Source organism: Arachis ipaensis, chromosome B6 (genome assembly GCF_059453495.1).
Source record: "Arachis ipaensis isolate K30076 ecotype BB chromosome B6, ASM5945349v1, whole genome shotgun sequence".
Classification (NCBI taxonomy): Eukaryota; Viridiplantae; Streptophyta; class Magnoliopsida; order Fabales; family Fabaceae; genus Arachis; species Arachis ipaensis.
The window spans coordinates 145679128-145699500 of record NC_142441.1 but is presented as its reverse complement, the minus strand read 5'-3'; the positions used below and the strand labels follow the sequence as shown (position 1 = coordinate 145699500).

General features: G+C 36.6%; 2 protein-coding genes across 5 annotated transcripts; one reads left to right on the top strand and one right to left on the bottom strand.

Moving 5' to 3' along the window:
* Positions 1 to 250: 250 nt before the first annotated feature.
* On the top strand, positions 251 to 6293 carry LOC107605343 (CRC domain-containing protein TSO1). The gene is made up of 11 exons (XM_016307199.3): positions 251 to 590; positions 1426 to 1583; positions 1667 to 2147; positions 2271 to 2402; positions 3125 to 3696; positions 3800 to 3874; positions 3951 to 4134; positions 4221 to 4319; positions 4403 to 4469; positions 5013 to 5178; positions 5300 to 6293. The coding sequence occupies exons 1-11, from the start codon at positions 495 to 497 to the stop codon at positions 6012 to 6014; spliced, it is 2745 nt and encodes a 914-aa protein (XP_016162685.1). The 5' UTR covers positions 251 to 494; the 3' UTR covers positions 6015 to 6293.
* Positions 6294 to 8948: 2655 nt separating this feature from the next.
* On the bottom strand, positions 8949 to 17246 carry LOC107605342 (Cyclophilin-like peptidyl-prolyl cis-trans isomerase family protein). Of its 4 annotated transcripts, XM_088490012.1 has the most exons (16): positions 17145 to 17214; positions 15419 to 15542; positions 15287 to 15341; positions 14893 to 14981; positions 14699 to 14747; positions 14560 to 14584; positions 14405 to 14447; positions 13830 to 13868; positions 13578 to 13695; positions 12563 to 12690; positions 11998 to 12331; positions 11656 to 11771; positions 11026 to 11227; positions 10082 to 10936; positions 9915 to 9986; positions 8949 to 9720 (listed from the first exon to the last, which is right to left on the bottom strand). In XM_088490012.1, exons 9-16 carry the CDS (start codon positions 13649 to 13651, stop codon positions 9405 to 9407), a joined length of 2097 nt encoding a protein of 698 aa, XP_088346138.1. In that variant the 5' UTR covers positions 13652 to 13695; positions 13830 to 13868; positions 14405 to 14447; positions 14560 to 14584; positions 14699 to 14747; positions 14893 to 14981; positions 15287 to 15341; positions 15419 to 15542; positions 17145 to 17214; the 3' UTR covers positions 8949 to 9404. The 4 variants fall into 4 exon arrangements, with proteins under 4 accessions (XP_088346138.1, XP_088346136.1, XP_088346137.1 ...); XM_088490010.1 differs by lacking the exon at positions 14405 to 14447; XM_088490011.1 differs by lacking the exon at positions 14699 to 14747.
* Between the last annotated feature and the right edge of the window lie 3127 nt (positions 17247 to 20373).

The window sequence follows — 20373 nt, the reverse complement described above, 5'->3', positions numbered from 1 at the left end:
CTAGTGAGTTAAGTACCCAAGTTGGTTAGAAAAAAAAAATATTTGATAGAAACTAGACTATTTTTGTTTTTTTTTTTTTTTAACTCGGACTAAATACTTTTTAAGTCTTGCTTCAATTCCAACAGCGGCTAACCCACCTAAAGAGGCCCAGACCGATCCGGCCCAAATATGAGAAGAAGCCAAGAAGGAATGGAGTTGAATTCCCGCCCGCATTTTAAATGCCCGCCCTTGCACACTTACGTTACTTGGCAGTCGCATTTCACGCTCCACACACACAAAAAAACAAAATCTGATATAAAGTCTTCACGAAATAATAATAATAATAATAATAACAAAAATAAACATAAAAAAAAAACAAGCAAATTAATCGCGGAGAACAGAGATTTTATTCTGTAGAGAAAAAGAGAACAATGATGCAGTGAGAGTGAGAGTAGAGAGGGTCAAAGCAAGTAAGAAGAAGAAGAAGAAGAAGAGGAAGTTATTTTGTTATTGGTATGATCATGGAATCTCCAGAACCTTCGAAGAACAATGCAACTTCTTCGGCCTCCACAATCAATGCCGTCGCCATCAATGACTCCCCTCAAGTTCAAGTATAATTCACTCCCTAATTTCGTCATTTCTTTTTAATTTGTTATTGACCTCAGGTACAATTACAACATCTTTTTTAATTTTTATTTTCTGCTCTTTAATTAGGGCTTTGAAGCCCTCTGAATATAGGGGGTGCTAAAATATCGTTTCTGACTTGCTGAAAATGTTGGTGGCTCAAGTTATAGGGTTTTCTCTGTTGATTTTCTAAGTGATTGGCATGGCTAATTTTAGTATTTTGAAGGTCTAATTCCCAGTGGGTGGGTTGGACTTTTGGTGAGGGATAATTCAAAGCATATTTTTGGAGTTTAGATTAATTAGGTTGATTAGTATGATGTGATGGTGCTTTTAATTTTGATTATGCCTTTTTCTTTGGTTCAATTTGTTGCTACTAGCTATGCCATCAGATTACTTGTCTGTGCTCAAGTTAGTAGTTTATAAACCATTGCTGCTTTTTAGTAGATTTTTATATTTTTTGTACCTCTTTAGGTTTGAGTTCAGTTATTCTAATAAATTATTGCATACACTTCTGAATTTTAAGGTTTTCAAATTCTAAATGAAATGTTTTCTAGAAGGGTCTTTTTCCCCGGCCATGGTGTTAGTAATTAGACCATCAAGACCAGGATTCATTGAAGGACTACCATACGATTACATTGTGCTTTGTGTCATAGATATGGAGTCTTGGTATTTGCCTCTTGGGTCCTTGTCCTGATCCTTGCGCATAAATTTATATCTACATGTGTCTGGAGTAATATAATTAAAATTTAATGGACTCTGTTGGATTATTTCATTTTCTTTTTCAGTACGACAGAAATTAATTGTGTTCTTTTCCAATTCCAGGAATCACCCTTTTTCAGGTTTGTAAACAACTTATCTCCTATAAAGCAACCTGCCAAGGCTTCTCATGTGGCACAAGGCTTCGTTGGACTCAATTCTCCGCCTCTTGTATTCACATCACCGCGTATTAGTTGTCACCGTGAAACACACTTATTGGAAAGGTTTGTGACTTAAACTGTGCTCATTTTCGTTGCCATTATTGACAATGCATTTGCTGTTTGTTGACCAATTTTGTTCATATCAGACCTTCATGTGCTCAGTCATCAAGTCGATCAGAATCTCAAAGTGACAATAGAGGCAAGTTAATTGAAGCTCCTGGTGATTCTGCGAAATCAACTGCTGAACTGCCACCTGCAGGGGAGTTTATAACTGAAACTGTGAAGGATTTTGATGTAAAAAATGATGCAACTACTCAACACTGCAGTCCGCCGCCATCTGTTGATAAATATCTGGTTGATCCTGTGGATATTGATCAAATGTACTCTGTCAACCCAGATGAGAAACAATCTAACGATACTGAATCATCTCCGAGTAACTTAGCTCAATCAAAGAAAAGCATATCAGAAGTTGACAGCAAAGATGATCCTTGTGATAAAGCAGATAAACCTTTGATTTTGTTAGAGAAAGTTGATAAGGCTCAAACAGGGCCAGCATATGTTGAAGGGCATGATCAAATAACAGGGGAGAAAAATGATGTTTTAATGGCTTTGCACAAGCGCATGAAGGTAGAGCCTACTTTTTGCTGATGTAGTCCCTGCTAATGTTAATGCATTCTAGTCTTTCTTGTATGTTACTTTATTGTTGATCCACAAGGTATTAAGATTCAGCGTGCTGGAAATGAACTGCAGGATAATAATGACTGTACATCTCAGTTGCTTCCCGAACAGACTCTGCAGGATGTTAAAGATTGGGAAGATTGTGATGAGATGGTGTCAACCTCACATGTAGGTGCTGAGAACGTGTCACAAGATGCTTCTGAGGTATTTGTCTAACTTCTTTTTTATAGTTTATCATAATCCTCCTGAGGCAGCTTGTGTGTGATTTTGTCTATTTATTTTCTTTGTCATTTCACACTTCTTTTCCTTTCCCGCTATCTGTTGCTTATTCATGTTATGTTCATTTCACAGTCTCATATCTAATTTGTACTTTATTGACAATCAATCTTTGAAATTTTGTGCCTTGCCATCTGGTTTGTTTATGAAACTTTGCATGCATCATGGCAGGATTTATTTTAAGGAAATTAGCAGCAGTGGTATACTTCATATCTCCATATCTCTGTGGCAGATGGGTAACTAAAAAAATATCCCATTTTTTGCTTTTGTGCTTATTAGTCGGTACCTGTGTTGGAACTCTGAAAATTTTGTGAATGGTTTGAATTAAATTGTAGAAGTCCAAGTGAGATCTCACGTTATGTTTTAGGGTACTCTTGAGTTTTGGGTAAGCATTTTCTTTATGTATCTTTGAGCGTACAAAATATTGAGCACTCTTAACCATTTGCTTGCTTTTAATAGGTTTTAGTCATGTGGGGTGATACTACTGTGGCCTAGGTTGCATTAGAACACTTGACAAATGATTTATCTATCGTAGAAATATCTTAGCACAAAAAGTTGCAGTTTGATTCTCATGAACTTGCACTTTTTCTTCTTTTCTTTTTGGTTTTGTTCTAGTCTATAATAATTATTACCGTCAAACGTCAATGCAGGTTACTCTAAAGCATCATGGCCTTCGTAGACGGTGTCTACAATTTGAGGAGGCTGCATCTAATGCTCTTGGAAGTGATAAATCTTGTATGAAATCAAATGCAGCTCCAATCAAAATAAAAATGGTCAAGCTGTCTGAACCTGGCACTTCTTCCTTGTTTACTCAAAGATGTAGTGGAAACTCAACTGTGACATGTCCCAAGCCATCAGGCATTGGATTGCATTTAAATAGCATTGTAAATGCTATGCCTCCTGGTTGTGCTGCAACTACAGGTATTAGATCATCAGATTGTTTACAAGGGAAGAAATCTGCATTGATTAGTATAAATAAAGTGGAGAACATGAAGGGACGCCTAACTTCATCAAATATAGATGGGCAATCATTAATTGATAGTGGAAATGAGAGCCAAGCCAACATTTCCTCACTACCCGTAGATTCTTTCATTTCTGGGTCTCATAGCCCTACAGAACCTGTTGCTATATGTCCTGAAAGTCTCCATGATAAGAGGAAACTAAGCCCTACAGGTGATGGATATCCTGAGGAATCCAAGCAACCTAGCCCGAGCAAGAAAAAGTCAGTTTTTAACTTTTTATTTTCTTTCTTGTAACTCACACACAGATGTGCACACAAATATTTTATATTTGAATTTGGTTACTTAATTCACATTTTTGTTTAGGAAGAGAGCATCAAGCAACAATGATGATAATGGCTGTAAAAGGTGCAACTGTAAAAAGAGTAAATGTTTGAAACTGTAAGTAAATTTCTCTATTTGCTTTGGCATATCTCAGGATGCAGTAGCTGTATATTCTGATTTGATCGGTTTGCAGTTATTGTGATTGTTTTGCTGCTGGAATCTATTGCGCTGATGATTGTTCTTGCCAAAGCTGCTTGAATAGACCAGAGTATGAAAATAAAGTTATTGAAACAAGGAAACAAATTGAATCCCGTAATCCTCTTGCATTTCTTCCCAAGATTGTCCCTCAATCCACTGATCGTTCATCAAATAATATGGTACAAGATCTTTGTGTATTGTGTTTCACTTTTGTAGTTGTCTTTTGATTTCAGCAATGAATTGATTGATTAATGTGCCGTTGCAGGAGGATGCAATTCTGATGACACCTTCATCAGCTAGGCACAAAAGAGGTTGCAATTGCAAAAGGTCAATGTGTCAGAAAAAATATTGTGAATGTTATCAGGTTGCATATACATTATAACCTAATAATTCCACACCAGTTTCCTCTCCCATATCTACTAATATCTAATTTTATATTTAAAAAAGGCTGGTGTCGGATGCTCTAGCGGATGCCGATGTGAGGGATGTAAGAATGTTTATGGCACAAAAGAAGGTTAGAGTTTATATTATGAATAAGCTTTTCTCAATTCTTAATACATCACAATGTATGCTTTTGTATAATCTCTACTGTATAAAGGGGTTGAGACAAACAAACTTCCATTATCACAATTCATTTCAAATTTCGTCCTCAATGTATTTTCAAAATAATTACAAGGTATGGCAGTTAGAAGTGTTTTTGAATATAAAAAAAATAAATCATTAGAAGTTATGAGAAGTTAGAATAAAAAATAAAGGTTACAATATATGATAAACAAACAAAAAAATAGAAATTTTATAATTAACACAAACGAAAATATTGTGGATTGATAGGCATGGTGCCTAATCCACTAGTAGTAATAGTAAGTAGAATGCTATGAAATGATATTCAAAAGTTTTGGTAGCATGGTTTCTTTTTTTTTTTTTTCAAATTTTGTTTTCCCCCCCCTCATCCCCACTGATATGGAATCGATTCAGGAAAATATGAAATTGAGCCCAATGTGCTTAATAGTTAAAGACCATGTGATATGCACATCCTTTCTTGGTTTTAAAACTGCAGATTATGTTGCAAGGGATCATGTTTTCAATAAAGAAAGGATGGGCAGCAGGATTGAAAATGAACCAGATGGTGCTTTTCTCAACAAACTGGAAATGGTGGCAAGCAAGTCAGATTTGTATGACCTGCCCCATGTCTCACCTGTAACACCATCATTGCAATGCTCTGAGTAAGACTGCTTTCACCACAAATCCTTTTGCATATTTTATAGGATAGGAATTTACAATACTGATTACATACTTCCTGATGTTTTTACTTTGTTTTTTCATTGGCCTTGTCCATTTGTTCAGCCAAGGAAAGGAGGCTGCAAAATTCGGACTTCATTCTGGACAGCATCTACCCTCCTCTGAAACTAATGTTGATATGCTTCCCTCAAGTGCAAATTATAACAAGTCTCTGGAGAACTCGCAGAGTGTTCTTGCAAACCTGGAAACAGATGAGATGTTGGAAACTGCTTCCTATGATTGGCAAGTGGATTGCAGCGATGTAATGGATCAATCATCACCATGTGATTTGGTTGCTAACATACTTCAGGATACTCCCTTGTCAAATCCTGAATCAATGTCAAGTGCTTCACTGTTCACATCTAGTACAAAGGAGTGCGGAAACATTCCTCTATCCCAATCACAAGGACGCATTCGCCTAATATCCGGGAGCTCTCTTCGTTGGCGTGGTTCACCAAATACCCCAAGGGTTAGATTAGGTGTAAAACACCTTCAATCTCTTGATTCTGAAAGCAGACTCTTCGACATAATGGAAGATGAAACACCAGATGTATTGAAGGAAGGTTTAACACCCACCAAGTCTGTGAAAGCAAATTCCCCAAACCAGAAGCGAGTTTCTCCTCCCCATAGTCGTCTACGCGGACTTGGTTCAAGCTCCTCTGGAGGCTTCAGAACTGGCAGGAAATTTATACTGAAATCTGTTCCTTCCTTTCCCCCATTGACACCTTGTGTTGAATCCAAAGATAATAGCAGTGAAGATTTAGGTAACAATGCCAAGTAACTGATTCCCAAAACCAAAAGTTTTCCCTCAATGCGAGTGTCATGAGAAGATTTATGTAATCTGGTATGATTGCTAGCATCTTTTCTGGTATGAGCATGGTACAAAGTTCTGTATTTCTCTCTCTTTACCCTCCTTTTTAGTTCTTTTTATTTGGTGCTGTGTTCTGGTGTATCTAATGTGTCCTAATATTACAGTTTTAAGTGACACATCTAGCTGTGCCAAACAGGTTCAGATGACTTATTTTATGAACCATCAGTGCAAAATTTGAAGTTGTCTGTATCACCTGTGCAGTATTATTTTAGCCATTTGGAAAAATTTTTACCTGGAAAAACAGATTCTACTTGATTTTATACTCTCTGGATTCTCATTTTAAGGTAAGGTGGCCATTTCAATTCACCTAAACAAAACCTGGTGTTAATTTCATAGAAACCACAAAATAGGCAGAGATAAAAGAAAAATTATGTGTATTGATAATACTCAAAGGAGAAGATAATGCATAATTTGAAAGAAACTCATTAGAGCACTATAGCAGCTCTCACTCTCCTAAGCTATTCCAGATAAATGCTTGAATCCCCCTCTCACGCCCATACATTAGCCTCTCACCTCACTTCCAATGCCTCCCATCAAAACCTTTTCTTATGGGATGAACTTATTCAGGGTAAACTAACCATGAGTTAGCTAGATAAAGGCCACTGTAAGAATGACAATTACGTCTATTGATGTAGTCATACGAGGGTTCCTTAGAGTAGCTACGAACGTGATGTCGTTAAAGAGCCCTTTCTAGGTAGTGTGTGAATTAGGGCGTATGTGTAATATATAACCAAAAATAATTGTTAGATAAATCTGGCCCAATAAGGCCTTTTAAATAAAGGAACGCCTGACTTAGGGCCAACATTCTTGGAGCTCACTTTGATCTGATCCCCATCTACCAAACGGATTGGGTTCGTCTTGTTTCGCCGTAACTCGATCTGATATGTGCAAGCCAGCTTCAAAGCCTCGATGCAAGAATCTTTATTCTTAGACTGATAAGTCAGGAATATGCTTACACCAACCCATAACCACCTATGATTCAGAATCCTTCATAACAAGGGTAGTATTAGATCAAGGATATTTCCACTTTGTGGAAGCAACTTGGTACATAAGACCTCAAATCCAACTTTACAAGAACACGTTCCAACTCAGAATTGGCGTGCTTAACAACATACAAATGACAATTGGTGGGACATTCCAGTACGGACAAAGGATATGAGCCTACAAATAACACTCGATGCCCGACCTACGAGATCGATCATTCAGTGGGAACAGTGTTACACCAACGACCTAAAACCATTGGCCGAAGATACACCTGACCCAGTAAGGCCTTCCCACAGAGAAAAATCTAACCCAAGTCCAACACCCTTGGATTCCACTTTATTCTAATTCCCATCTACCAAACTGATTGGGTCGGTCTTTACCCCGATGAAACTCGACCCGACTTGGTGCGCAAACTAGCTACAACCTACAAAGCCTCGAGCGGTGATCTCTCTCTATCTTGGAGATCAAGCTCTCCAAGTCCAACCCCTACAATCTAGTGGTTACTAACAAAATTTAGCTTCCAAGTTAGTAATTGCCATTCTCTCTTAAAAGAACTCTAAGACTTTGTTTGGATATAAGAAGGAAAATGGAAAGAAAGAAAATAAGAGAAAAGAAAATGAAAAGAAAGAAAATAGAAAGAAAAGTAGAGTTATTTGTATGTTGTTTGGATTAAGAGAAAATGGATGGAAAGAAAATAGAGAGAAAATTTTCTTTTGTTTGGTTTGAAAGAAAAGTGAGAAGAAAGAAAATTATGTTAGAATAAAATTACATTAATATCCTTATTTATATTATATATAAATTATAATTTATTAATTTTACAAGTAAATAATTTTACAAGTAAATAATTATTCATAAATTATATTATTAATCTCTTTAATTATATTTAAGAAAAAAAATGAAATTTGATAGTGCTGTAAAATTAAGAAGAGCACAAGAGATAATTTTTAAATGTAAAAAAAATAAAATAAAATATTTTGATCTTTTTATTAAATAGAGGGTAAATTTGTAATTATATCACTATTTCCTCTTTCTTGTTAGTTTTCATCTCCCAGCCGAAGAGAAAATTTTTTCGTGGACCCCACTCCACTTTTTTCTTTTTCTTTTCATTTTCTTTAATAAACCAAACAATGAAAAACTTGACTTGACTTTCCACCCGTTTTCTTTCCCCGTATTTTCCTTCTCCTTATTTTCGTTTGAACCAAACACTGTGTAAAGACGTGATCACAATCTTCATTTCCCCCTTTTCAATTTTATCCTTTGGAAGCCAAACAATATCAACATTACGTCAGCCTATTAGTATACCACGTTAATTAATTTTAATGTCCATGCACTCGTTATCAATCAGATTTTTTTTTGGATAAAATCAACTTTTGTCTTTTGCACAGTAGGTGCAAAATAATTGGAAAACATGAACTTCGATATAATCACATATGGGATCAGATAAAAATTGTGTAATATTTAAATGTTAATATCCTGATTCAATTTGGCTGAAATTACCCAATAACAGTTATAAATAAGTTGTTTGACGTCGTTCATCTCTCCCTGGCTATATATGATATTCGAATTTGGATTTGGCTTGGATATCATACGCCTTGTAGTACACTATTAAGAATATTATTAACATAATTAATCCCATTCTAGTATTTTTCTCTAATTCTAGGAAATGGATGGGAGATGACGTCTTGCTTGAGGTTGTCAACGATGAAGGTTTATGAATTGTTGGAGTGGCGGATCTTCTCATTCAAATATAAGCAAGTTGTTATTATTGATAAATCACGATTTTTGCCGAATATAAATGAACCCATTTTTATTCTTACACGAGGGTGCAGAATAATCAACATGCAAAAAAAAGGGACACAATTTTCCATCAAACAGTACAGATAATTTTTTTTTCCAATAAGAGTCAACTATTTTCTAACAAAATACAGTAGAAATGGCAACCAACAGTTTTACCCCAAAATTAGGTTTAACCCCCCAAACCCAGAAATATAGGATAGGCCATAACTTCGATAAAATTCAACTCATCATGCAACAGTCTCCAACTCATTCGGGGTCATCACTCATCAATGTATAAAGGCCCCGGTCCCAACTAAAACTGCACTCTCAACTTCATTATTCTAGTACTACTATTATCCCAACATGTCAAATTCAATTAAAACTAAAACAGACTACAAGGAAAACCTAAATGGTGGTTTAGAAAGAGAAAACGTAGCATTCATAAATACCAGCAAGCAAGTAGAGATGTTTGAGAATTGAAGCCTCCAGCTGGCAAAACATAACTATCAATCAGCTTCCATACACCCAATCACTGATTTTTTACCTCGGGCTTGAGTCAGGAGAACCATCTTCATACGAGACTAGGCCTTTCTTTCCATTTGGGCTTCCGGATGACGACCTTGACCTGTTTACTCCGCTTGCTTTTCGTGGAGATTGTGATTCTACAGAAGACCTCGATCGTGACGGACTCCTGCTCCGAGATGAGGACATGCGCCTCTCCACACGAGGAGAGACACGAGCTCGATATGGTTCAACTGGTGAACGGCTGCGAACAGGGCTACGGCTTCTGCTATATCGTCGACTGCGATAACGAGGGCTGCGTGATAAAGGTGTCCTGCTCCTCCTGCCTCGGTATCTACAAATGGGTTTTCACAAAATCATGTCTACTTAATAGGCAGGCATATCAGGAACGGAAAACACAAGCACCAGAAATAAATGAACCGAAGATAGAGATACAAATCACACCTTTAGACTCTAAATACAAGATCTCTGTAATTCTAAGAAATAAAAATGTCATAGGAACTAGGAAGCTTGAAAGAAAAAGATAACCTTGGAGGAGATCTTGCACGTGGTGGTGGGCTCCTGTATCGCCTGGGGGAATACCTCCTATAACTTGTGTATCTGAGCAGAAAAAGTGAAAATAGAACATTCAATTATCCAAAGCTCAATATCACCTCAAGATGATGACTAATCCGAGAGAGTAGATAGAACTCTACCTGTCACGGTCACTTCTTCCATTGTAGCGGTATGACCTCACAGGAGAACGAGAAGGGGTTCTATACCTTCTGGCATAAGAATATCGTTCACTAAAACCTCTTCCCCTTCTGATACGCTTTGGTGAAGCATCAGGTGAGACGCTTCTCGAAATGCTCCTACCACGAGGTGTCCTTGTCCTACGGACAGGGCTGCGACTCCTAGAATAGCTGCGGCGATCACTTCTACTTGGGGCTCTGACAGGGCTTCTACTAATGCTTCTCAAAGGAACCCTCCCAGAGCTTCTACTCAAGCTTCTGGCAGAGGACCTAACTGGACTTCGGCTTATGCTCTTTCTTGACACTCGCACAGGGCTCCTACTGATTGTTCTTCTTGGTGGTGGTCTGGGAGAACTTCTGCTCCGATGACTGCGAGAATGGGATCTCACAGGGCTTCGGCTGACACTTCCACGATCACGAGCTCTCACAGGGCTTCTACTGATACTTCTGCGATCACGGGCTCTCACAGGACTTCTACTCACACTGCGATCACGGATTCTCCCAGAGCTTCTACTGATACTTCTATGATTGCGAGTTCTCATGGGGCTTCTGCTGACACTTCTCCCCTTCCTACCCCTCACTGGGCTTCTAATGATGCTTCGGTCTGGACTTCTGCTTGTCCTTCTAACAGGACTTCTGCTTATGCTTCTAGCAGGACTCCTGCTCAAACTCCGCCTTGATGGAGCAGGAGGGCTTCTACTACGACTTGGACTTCTGCTCAAACTCCTGCCTGGACTTGGGCTTGGGCTTCTGTTTCCACCCCTGGGACTAATACTCATACTCTTACTCACAGCTCGCTTAGGACTCATGCTTCGACTCCTGCACATCACCTTTTAATAAAATACCACATCTGGAAGAAATGGTAAGCATGAGAAATAACTGAGGTCCAACAAGATTTGAAAGTAGACCTAGATTTCCCTGGATGATCATCAACCACATCAGGCTGCCTTTCTTCACTTCTGTCAGATCGATGGTTGGTTCCTATGCCATTGCTGCGCCGTGCTCCATTCTCCTTCGGAAATTCTTCCTCTGGCATATCCAGTTCCTCCCGCTTTTTCCGATGTGCAAGAGGCAATTCATTCTCCACATTTAATGGAGACTGATCTTCAGCTATGAAGCAAAAACAGAGGCAGGACATGACATTACTAACATTGCCCAACAAAGTAAAGCTAGAGTAATCAAAATCCAAGCAATTGACTTGCATAAGCTACAAATTTACCAGTGACTTACGTAACAAACCAGCAAGGACTGCATTAGTTGTGAAAGTCATTCAAGTCGTGAAAGGAGTCACACTTGAATTTAAAATAAAGAAGCTGATTTTTGTACAAATGAACTTCATTGACTTCTTTCAAAACTTAAAATTGATGACTAGCTATAAGGCAACAAGGGAAGATGGCAGAAAAAAAGGATGTCTGCTCCTCTGTGAAGTTGAATCTTTACAAAATTCTATTATGTAATTCAAGATTTTGTTTCAACATAAGTAATGCACACGTATAATGACACACAAAATGGAAGTTGAATTTATAAAAAAAAAATACCATTTTTATGCGCATGATCTTTATGCTTCAGATCTTTCCCATCAGCTTGACTTCTGCAATCAGGGCTATTGCCACTCTTAGTTCCACTATCCGAATCAGTTAGACTACCAGAATCCCTAACATCAAACGAGAATTTCAGTGTAAATTAAGAGTTAAGACAATAGTTGAAATCAATTAGGACATGTTACATTGTATATTTAGACAATGGTTATTATTAAGTTCTTCCCAAGTACAGTAACTAATATTTGATATAATACAGCAACACACATCAAAGCATATGGGTCATCTCCTAAGAGAACAAATGATTTAAACCGTGATCAGATGTTTAATCAGATTCAGTACCGTTTTGATCTACGTTTTGACTTCTTGTCACGCTTCCTGCGCCTCTTATCTCGGCGTTTATCTCTTCGCTTTCCACGTCTATGTTTATCCTTCCTCGAAGACCTCTTTCTCTTCCTTCGCCTGTCATCACTAGAGGAACTTATATAAGATGATGAAGAACCATCCGACTCAGAATCACTATCACTTTCCGAAGATTCCATGTCCGAATCAGAACTCTCAGAATCTGATGAGTCGTATTTTCTCCTTTTTCTTCGGTCTCTTGAAGATTTTTTGTGCTTTCCCTTACGCTGCATTTCTTGACTATTGGCTTCAGATTTATTTATCTTCTTTCCATCTGCGCGAGCATAAGGAATCAGATGGATGAATAAAAAATAGATCACATAAATCGCTGCATAGAGCATAATCACTTATGTGGAGAAAATAAGCACACTTCCATACACTACTCATTTCATCATTTTCAAGCATCGGGAATATAATATTCAATAGATGATATAGGATTTAAACATTGCCTTTAATATTAATTATAGAATTTTTCGTTCTCCATAACAGGCTAAGGGATTCTTACCGTCATTGAATTCACCACAATTAATTATTTTAACGGTCACAGTTGGATGCCCTTCTTCATCACCTGTGTCTTCAATTTTCTTCAACACATTATGCCCGTGGACAAGCTTGCCAAAGACTACATGCTTTCTGCAAGATGATTCCACAATTTTGAACATGTAAATTGTACATCTAGTCCCATCCGAAGAAACAACGACTCGGTATCATAGGATACACCATCACCCACCCAACACAAATTAAACAATGCATTAATGCAAAGTCCCCATTTGGATAAAAGAAAAAATAAATACATACATATTGACTGGATCTTGTTACATAAGATCTACTTAGAAATAAACCCAATGGCATTCAAAACATGCTGAGAATTACATCTCAGACGTTATGAACAAAGACAGCCACCTGAAATGATTTATTTTTTGTAAATGCTTATAAGCTTTTTGCTAGAGCTTGTATAGCTAAGCTCACAACGGGTTTCAAAATCTGTGTTCTCCAAATCCTACTAAAATGTTTCAAAACTGCTTATTGCAGTAGATTGAAAGGAACAAGTTTCTCATTAGAAGGCCTTACTAATTATAGATTTAGATCCTTTAAAGTGAGAATAATTGTATAGTAAGAAAGAACAGGGCTGAACACCCTTAAATCAATTACTTTGATTGTATGGAAGTCCCTACTTAACAATCCAAAATTGGTCAATGTCTTGCTTTCTCACAGTTCCTTTTTTATGGGAAAAGATATTTCATTAGGATGGGACATCCTCACCTAGATACAGAAGATATAGTTAGGAATTTGACAGATCCCTTCCTCTCTGTCTTTTAAATACTAGTATCCCAAGAAATGCCTTCTCTATCTTTAACACACTTTTATCTCCTCTGTTACCAACTACTAATTCTAATTCCTTAACAGCAAGGCCCATTAATTAGAGGGTGGTCCCCATCATAGATAGCCTACAAAAATAAACACATTCTAAATCTAATAAAAGCACTTAAATGCTACAAAAATGAACCGGACAAACAAACCTATCAAGATGGTGATCCGCTTTTAAAGTGATGATAAAATGAGAACCCAGTGTTTCGCGATCAGCAATTGCCATTGATAAAAGGCCTGAAGAATCATGCTTCAGCCTAGGCGACTCATCTGAAACAGAAGTACAAAACAGAAACAACTTGAGAGACGTAAAAAAAACCTAAAAGGCCAAAAAGCGAGTGCAATACAGTTCTGAACCCATGCTGCAGAATATGCAGCTCAACTTCCTGGCTTAACATTCTCACCTGGAAACTTTGAACCATATATGCTTTCCCCACCAGTCCCTGCAAAACACAGGAACCAAATGACACAGGAGTTTAGTATAATTTACAGCATATGATGGATTTATGGAACCACAAAAAGGATGAAATATGACCATCAACGACACAGAAGACGCTTTAAGACAAGCTTCTAGTTCATTCACTCAACCAGAATGCAATAAAAAAGACTATTATATGCCATTGTCAGGAATTCTTTTAAGTTTGTAATGGATCAATATAAATTTGAAGAGGAGTGATAAACACCACAACATAACATAATCCTAACTACTAAACATGACACATCAAAAAATAAAAACAAATACAAGAAACAGAAAAAAAAATCCATAAAACAGGGCAAACAAAATATACATAGCAATAGTATTATGAATACAATGTCTGAAACTTCTAGTAGTGAACCACAATAGAGCAATATCAAAAACTTAATTTTTTTATCCCAAAAAAAAATTGCAAAGGCATATCTCTTGTACCCCCCAAGTCAATGACGGGGCAATAACAAATTTGTTTAGTTAGGTCCCTAATTGACTTAGAAAAGAAATTACCATTCTCACAGGAAACATGAAACAAGGCTTGCAACTCGGACAACTGAATGATCAAATGATAAAAAATAAAAGTGACTAAATATATCGTATGAAATTTCAAGTTTCAAAAATTGAAGTAATTCATAATAGGAGGCAACACAAAGACAACTACATACCGTTTCGATTGACAAAATCGCCACCCTGCAAAAGGAAAACCAACCATTAATACATATAACCTGGAGCAACAATGCATACGAAATTGTTATGGACATCATGAGACTTAGAATTACGAGAATGTATAACTCATTTAGTAACCTTGAATCTATATCACAAGAAAAGCAATCGTGACCATCAGCGCTGTATCCTACAGAATAAACCAGGATAACTGACTAAAAGACGGACAACTACTAAGCCATGTTTAACCACAAAAAGAAGGGTGGAAAAGTTGTATAAAATTACTGAAGAACAATCAAGACGTAAGGTGAATAAACAAAAAAGAACCAACATACCCGCACAATAGAACCTTTCAGAATGTAATGGAAGAAAGAACCCTTGTAGTGTAGTGATTTCCCAGTATTTGGGCTAACTCCTTTTTCTCCTGGATAAATAATGAAATTTCTCAGGAAATAGCAGGACAGGAATCAACAGCTTGTTAAATAGGAAGATTATATATTTTTTCAGTTGTTCAGTTGACTACGGAAATTTCTCAATGGGAGAAAAATGAGAACCAATAAAAAAATGGTAAAATTGAATAAAATTTTCCAAAAAAAAAAAGAAAACAAAGCCTTATTCTACTAGGTGGATCAGCTACATGAATCAAACATCATTTTGCCCTATCATCGTGTCTATCGTGAAATTGTCAAAATTTAATAAATTTCCAAACAAATCAAATTAATTGTTTACCTGTACACAGTGCACGAAAATTTTCTGCAGTCTTTGGAGCAATGTCATAGAAGAGCTGCAGCGACAGCGTACCATTAGGTTGACTATTGCAAATATATATCATTAAAACTAAGAATTATAAAGGAGAATTACCTCAAAAACCATCCTCTCAACTGGATCTCCGTCTATAGAAACATCCATATACACGTGGGGATTCTTCTTCTTTGCCATTATTGGTGCTTTTTTTATTTAAGATTTAACCAAAATAACCACCAATCTGAAGCATCAATTATAAAATTAGAGTAAAATGGTCAATTCTATCAACGCAAGATAGATACAAGATACCTTTTGCAACACTTAAATAACTTCATGTGAGTTCATAAGATAATTGCTGCAACACTAACGAACATAACAGGATATTTTCGGTACCCAAACCAAAAGTAAGTGGGGCAAAAGTAACTAATGGCTTTGCCTCAGAGTCAACAAGCCACTATACACCTATATTTTCACACACTAGCTGTGCTCAACTCCAGACTAAATTACTTATATTTTCACCAAGTTATTCAAGTGTGAAGATTCTCAAAGACTGCAAGCAGAACTGGCAGGGAAAAGCAGACTACAAATTACAGGGAGTTCTTAAGAGAAATAAAAGTATAGTTCAAAGTTTTTTTTCTTTCAAAGATAATGCTGTTTGATGATCAACAGTGCTACTTGTCGCTAGAGTGTTATTTGTCATTAGATTTTAGAAGAATAATTTAGGAGTTATCTAACCAGTGTGAATTATGTTATGAGTTATGGCAAACGGGATTCTTGTTTGCCATTGCAGTCCAGTCTAAACACTGAACTGAACTCTGAGGCAATATTAACATGGCATCGTTAAACAAGCATCCATCATTTCACTCTGAAACACAGATCTACTTAAAGAAGGTATGTATCAACTATCCAATGGAACTGAGTTACACAAGATAAGTTACCTAAAAATAGGAATGACTTCACAATAAAAAATATGTACCTAGACTAAATTACAGAATCAAATTAAGGGCTGCATTACATCACAAATATGCGCTATTATAAACCCGAATTTCATTCCAATGTCGTCAATGAGTGCATTCCTAAATTAACTTTATGTGCTTAAAAAAGCTTATGCATTATGCATTATAATTCATAATCAAAATCATTCCAAAATGAACAAGCTCTATAAAACAAACTCCCATGTAAATAGTAGTTTTAGACTCAGCCCTACAAGCAATTAAATTAGAGATAACATGAACTACTATTTTCTAAGCATAACTGAAATGACACAACAGGCATAAAACACAGAAACATGAAACTACACAGCTTAGTAGAGTGAGGACATTCCCATCTCCTGGAACAAAATCAAAAACTGATTAATGTCACTCCGAAACAAGAAATCTATAATCAACTCATAAAATCACAACAAATTCCATTATAAACTTCCATCGACCAAACGAAATTCATGATAGTAACCAAACATTGGGCATCAAACCTACTAAATTGGAACAAACAAGAAGAACAAGCAACAGATACGTCAAATTCGGGTCTCAAACCCTAAACCCTAGCTCCAATACCTAAAACATGCAACAGAGTGTTAAAGATGAAGCCCAAAACCACAAACGTAAGAAAAGAAACACATAGGATTATACGAAACGCAGTGTAGCTACACACAAAACAACAATCTGAACAGTGGGTTCAAATTTGGGGTGGCTTTAAGAGCGGAAAGGAGTGTCGTTCATCAGTGTAAATCGTAGATTCGCCAAATGGTACAGAATGGAAAGAAGAGAGTAGCTGGTGGTTATAGTGAAAAACGACAAGCGTTTTGGTGGAAGAAAGATGAAGGAAGCAGTACGATTGTGCTTACCTGAGAAACGCAGAACCACATAGAAAGGGGAAAATGGGTATCGAAAGTGATGAGATGAGAAGAAGAAAGTGAGGAGCATAAAAACCTAGGCATTTTATATATGGAGGAGGGTTTAGCCTAGAAGCTACTTGTACTGGCCAGGGAATTTACCGGACTACCCTTGTTCATCATTTTGGTTTCTTACCCTCTTGACAAGGAGGAGAGAGAACTTTTTCAAAAAAGAGAACATATTTTTTTTATATCTTGTTGTAAAATAAATAAGGAAGAGGTAATAAAATAAAGTATAAATAGAAAAATACTACTATCAGTATTTACTAATACTATTATATTACTATAAAGATAATATATTAATATTATATTAGTAGTATACAAAGAGAGAAAGTAAAGAAATGCTTTATTGTATAAGAAAGAGAGAGAGAATGTTTGTTGTTAATATTGCTGTGTGCCTGTGTGTATTGTCTCGTACCATATCCCTATTTATACATGTACAGGGTTCATATTTTCAACTTTCATTAAATGTAAATTTTTTCTTGGTAACATGAATACTTAGTCACCCATGAAATTAATGGGCATCCATATCCTTTGTGTTTATCACAACACTCCTCATTGGATGACCATTTAGGATTATTATCTCGTTAAAATCTTACTAAAGAAAAATCTAATGGAAAAAAACCTTAGTGAAGAAAAAAGTGTACAATATCCTTTGTGATGGGGACTACCTCATTAAAAACATTGTCAAGAAAAATCCACTGGGAAAAAAAATCTGACCAAGGAAAAAAGAATACAGTCTCCCCCTCTTGTCGATATCATTTAATGTCCCGAAATCGGCGCATCCCAATCTCATGTACCAATCTTTCAAATGAGGATTTTGGGAGTGACTTTGTGAATAAATCTGCTAGATTGTCAGTTGAGCGGATCTGTTGGACATCAATTGTCCCTTGATTTTGAAGATCATGAGTGAAAAAGAATTTAGGAGAAATATATTTTGTTCTATCACCTTTGATGTATCCGCCTTTAAGTTGAGCAATGCATGTTGTATTATCTTCAAACAGGACAGTTGGAGCTATCTTATGATCAATCAGTCCACATGATGACAGAATATATTAGATCAAACTCCTGAGCCAAAAACACTCGCAACTAGCTTCACGTATTGCTAGTAATTCAGCATGATTAGAGGAGGTTGCTGCTATCGCTTGTTTCGTGGACCTCCATGATATAGCTGTACCACCATATGTGAACAGGTATCCTGTTTGAGATCTCCCTTTATGTGGATCAGACAAGTATCCAGCATCTGCATAGCCAACTAATTGTGACTTGGATCCATAGGGATAAAACAATCCCATATCAACCGTTCCATGAAGATATCGAAAGATTTGATTGATTCCATTCCAATGTCTTCTGGTTGGAGATGAACTATATCTTGCTAGTAAATTAACAGCAAATGATATATCGAGTCTTATATTATTTGCAAGATACATTAGCGCTCCAATGGCACTAAGATATGGTACTTCAAGGCCAAGGATATCTTCATTTTCTTCTTTAGGATGGAATTGATCATTTTCCACATCCAAAGATCTTACGATCATTGGGGTACTCAAGGGATGTGATTTATCCATATAAAATCTTTTCAAGATTTTTTCTGTGTATGTTGTTTGATGAATAAATATTCTATTTTTTGTATGCTCGATCTGCAGGTCGAGACAAAATTTAGTCTTTCAAAGATCTTTTATCTGAAACTCTTCTTTTAGAGTTTTTATAATTGTTGGAATATCTTCACGAGTCCCAATAATATTTAAATCATCAACGTACACAGCAACTATAATGAATCCAAATGCAGATTTCTTTATGAAAACACATGGACAGATATCATCATTCTTGAATCCACTTTTGGCCAGATACTCAGTAAGACTATTATACCACATTCGTCTAGATTGCTTCAGACTATATAAAGATCTTTACAATTTGACTGAGTATAACCCTTGCGAATATTCATTGGATGGTTTAGATATCTTTAGCCCTTCAGGGACCTTCATATAGATATCCTGATCTAATGAGCCGTATAAGTAGGCTGTTACCACATCCATTAAATACATATGCAGTTTATGATATGCAGATAAACTGACCAAATAACGCAATGTTATCGCATCCACTACAGGGGAATACGTTTCTTCATAATCTATATTGGGCCTTTTGTGAAAAACCTTGTGCCACAAGTCGGGCTTTATAGCGCACAACTTCATTTTTCTCGTTTCGTTTTCTCACAAATACCCATCGGTATCCAACAGGTTTTACATCTTGTGGTGTACGGACAACAGGTCCAAAGACTTTACATTTTGCAAGTGAGTCTAATTCAGCCTTCATGGTTTCTTCCCATTTTGGCCAATCATTTCTTTGTCGACATTCTTCGACTGATCTTGCCTCAAGATCCTTACTTTCATGCATGATATTTAATGCCACATTATATGCAAATATTTCATTGACAATTGTCTTATTTCGGTCCCATTTATCTCCTGTAAACACATAATTTATCGAGATATCGTCATTTTCACAATTTTCAGGTACCTGAACGTCTTCTGGCGTTAAAACTATATCAGAATTTTGGACAACTGCAGGTGTCTTTACTATGTCTTTTTCAACAGGAATAGTATTTACCTCTTTTCTTTTTCGAAAATTGTTGTCTTTGGAACTGACAGGCCTGCCACGCTTCTGGCGTGTATTTGCTTTGATGGCAATTTGTCCAACTGGGACATCAATTCGAATTGGGGCATTTTTCGCTGGTATATAAGATTTGGTTATCCTCTTTGTATCGGAAAATGCATCAGGCAATTCATTTGCTATTCTTTGCAAATGTATAATCTTTTGAACTTTTAGTTCACATTACCCTGATCGAGGATCTAAATGCATCAATGATGATGCATTCCAATTAAGTTCCTTTTTAGGAAGCTTATTCTCTCCCCTTAATGTTGAAAATTTTGATTCATCAAAATGACAATCCGCAAACCGGACTTTAAATACATCTCCAGTTTGTATCTCAAGATACCTCATTATAGAGGGAGAATCATATCCAACATATATCCCCAATTTTCTTTGGGATCCCATTTTGGTGCGATTATATGGTGCAATGGGAACATATATTGCACACCCAAATATTCTTAAATGGGAAACATTTGGCTGCTGGCCAAAAGCTAATTGCTAGGAGAGAACTGATGGTAACTCGTTGGCCTCAAAC

Bases quoted from the DNA above. Each gene is read 5' to 3' on its own strand.
- LOC107605343 (XM_016307199.3), top strand. From the start codon at position 495: ATGATCATGGAATCTCCAGAACCTTCGAAGAACAATGCAACTTCTTCG. The intron at 1,584-1,666 runs GTTTGTGACTTA...TGTTCATATCAG, and splicing joins GAAACACACTTATTGGAAAG to ACCTTCATGTGCTCAGTCAT. The intron at 3,875-3,950 runs GTAAGTAAATTT...ATCGGTTTGCAG, and splicing joins AAGAGTAAATGTTTGAAACT to TTATTGTGATTGTTTTGCTG.
- LOC107605342 (XM_016307195.3), bottom strand. From the start codon at position 15,496: ATGGCAAAGAAGAAGAATCCCCACGTGTATATGGATGTTTCTATAGAC. The intron at 15,342-15,418 runs GTAATTCTCCTT...CTGTCGCTGCAG, and splicing joins TTGAGAGGATGGTTTTTGAG to CTCTTCTATGACATTGCTCC. The intron at 13,869-14,559 runs GTATGTAGTTGT...TGTGTTTTGCAG, and splicing joins CGATTTTGTCAATCGAAACG to GGACTGGTGGGGAAAGCATA.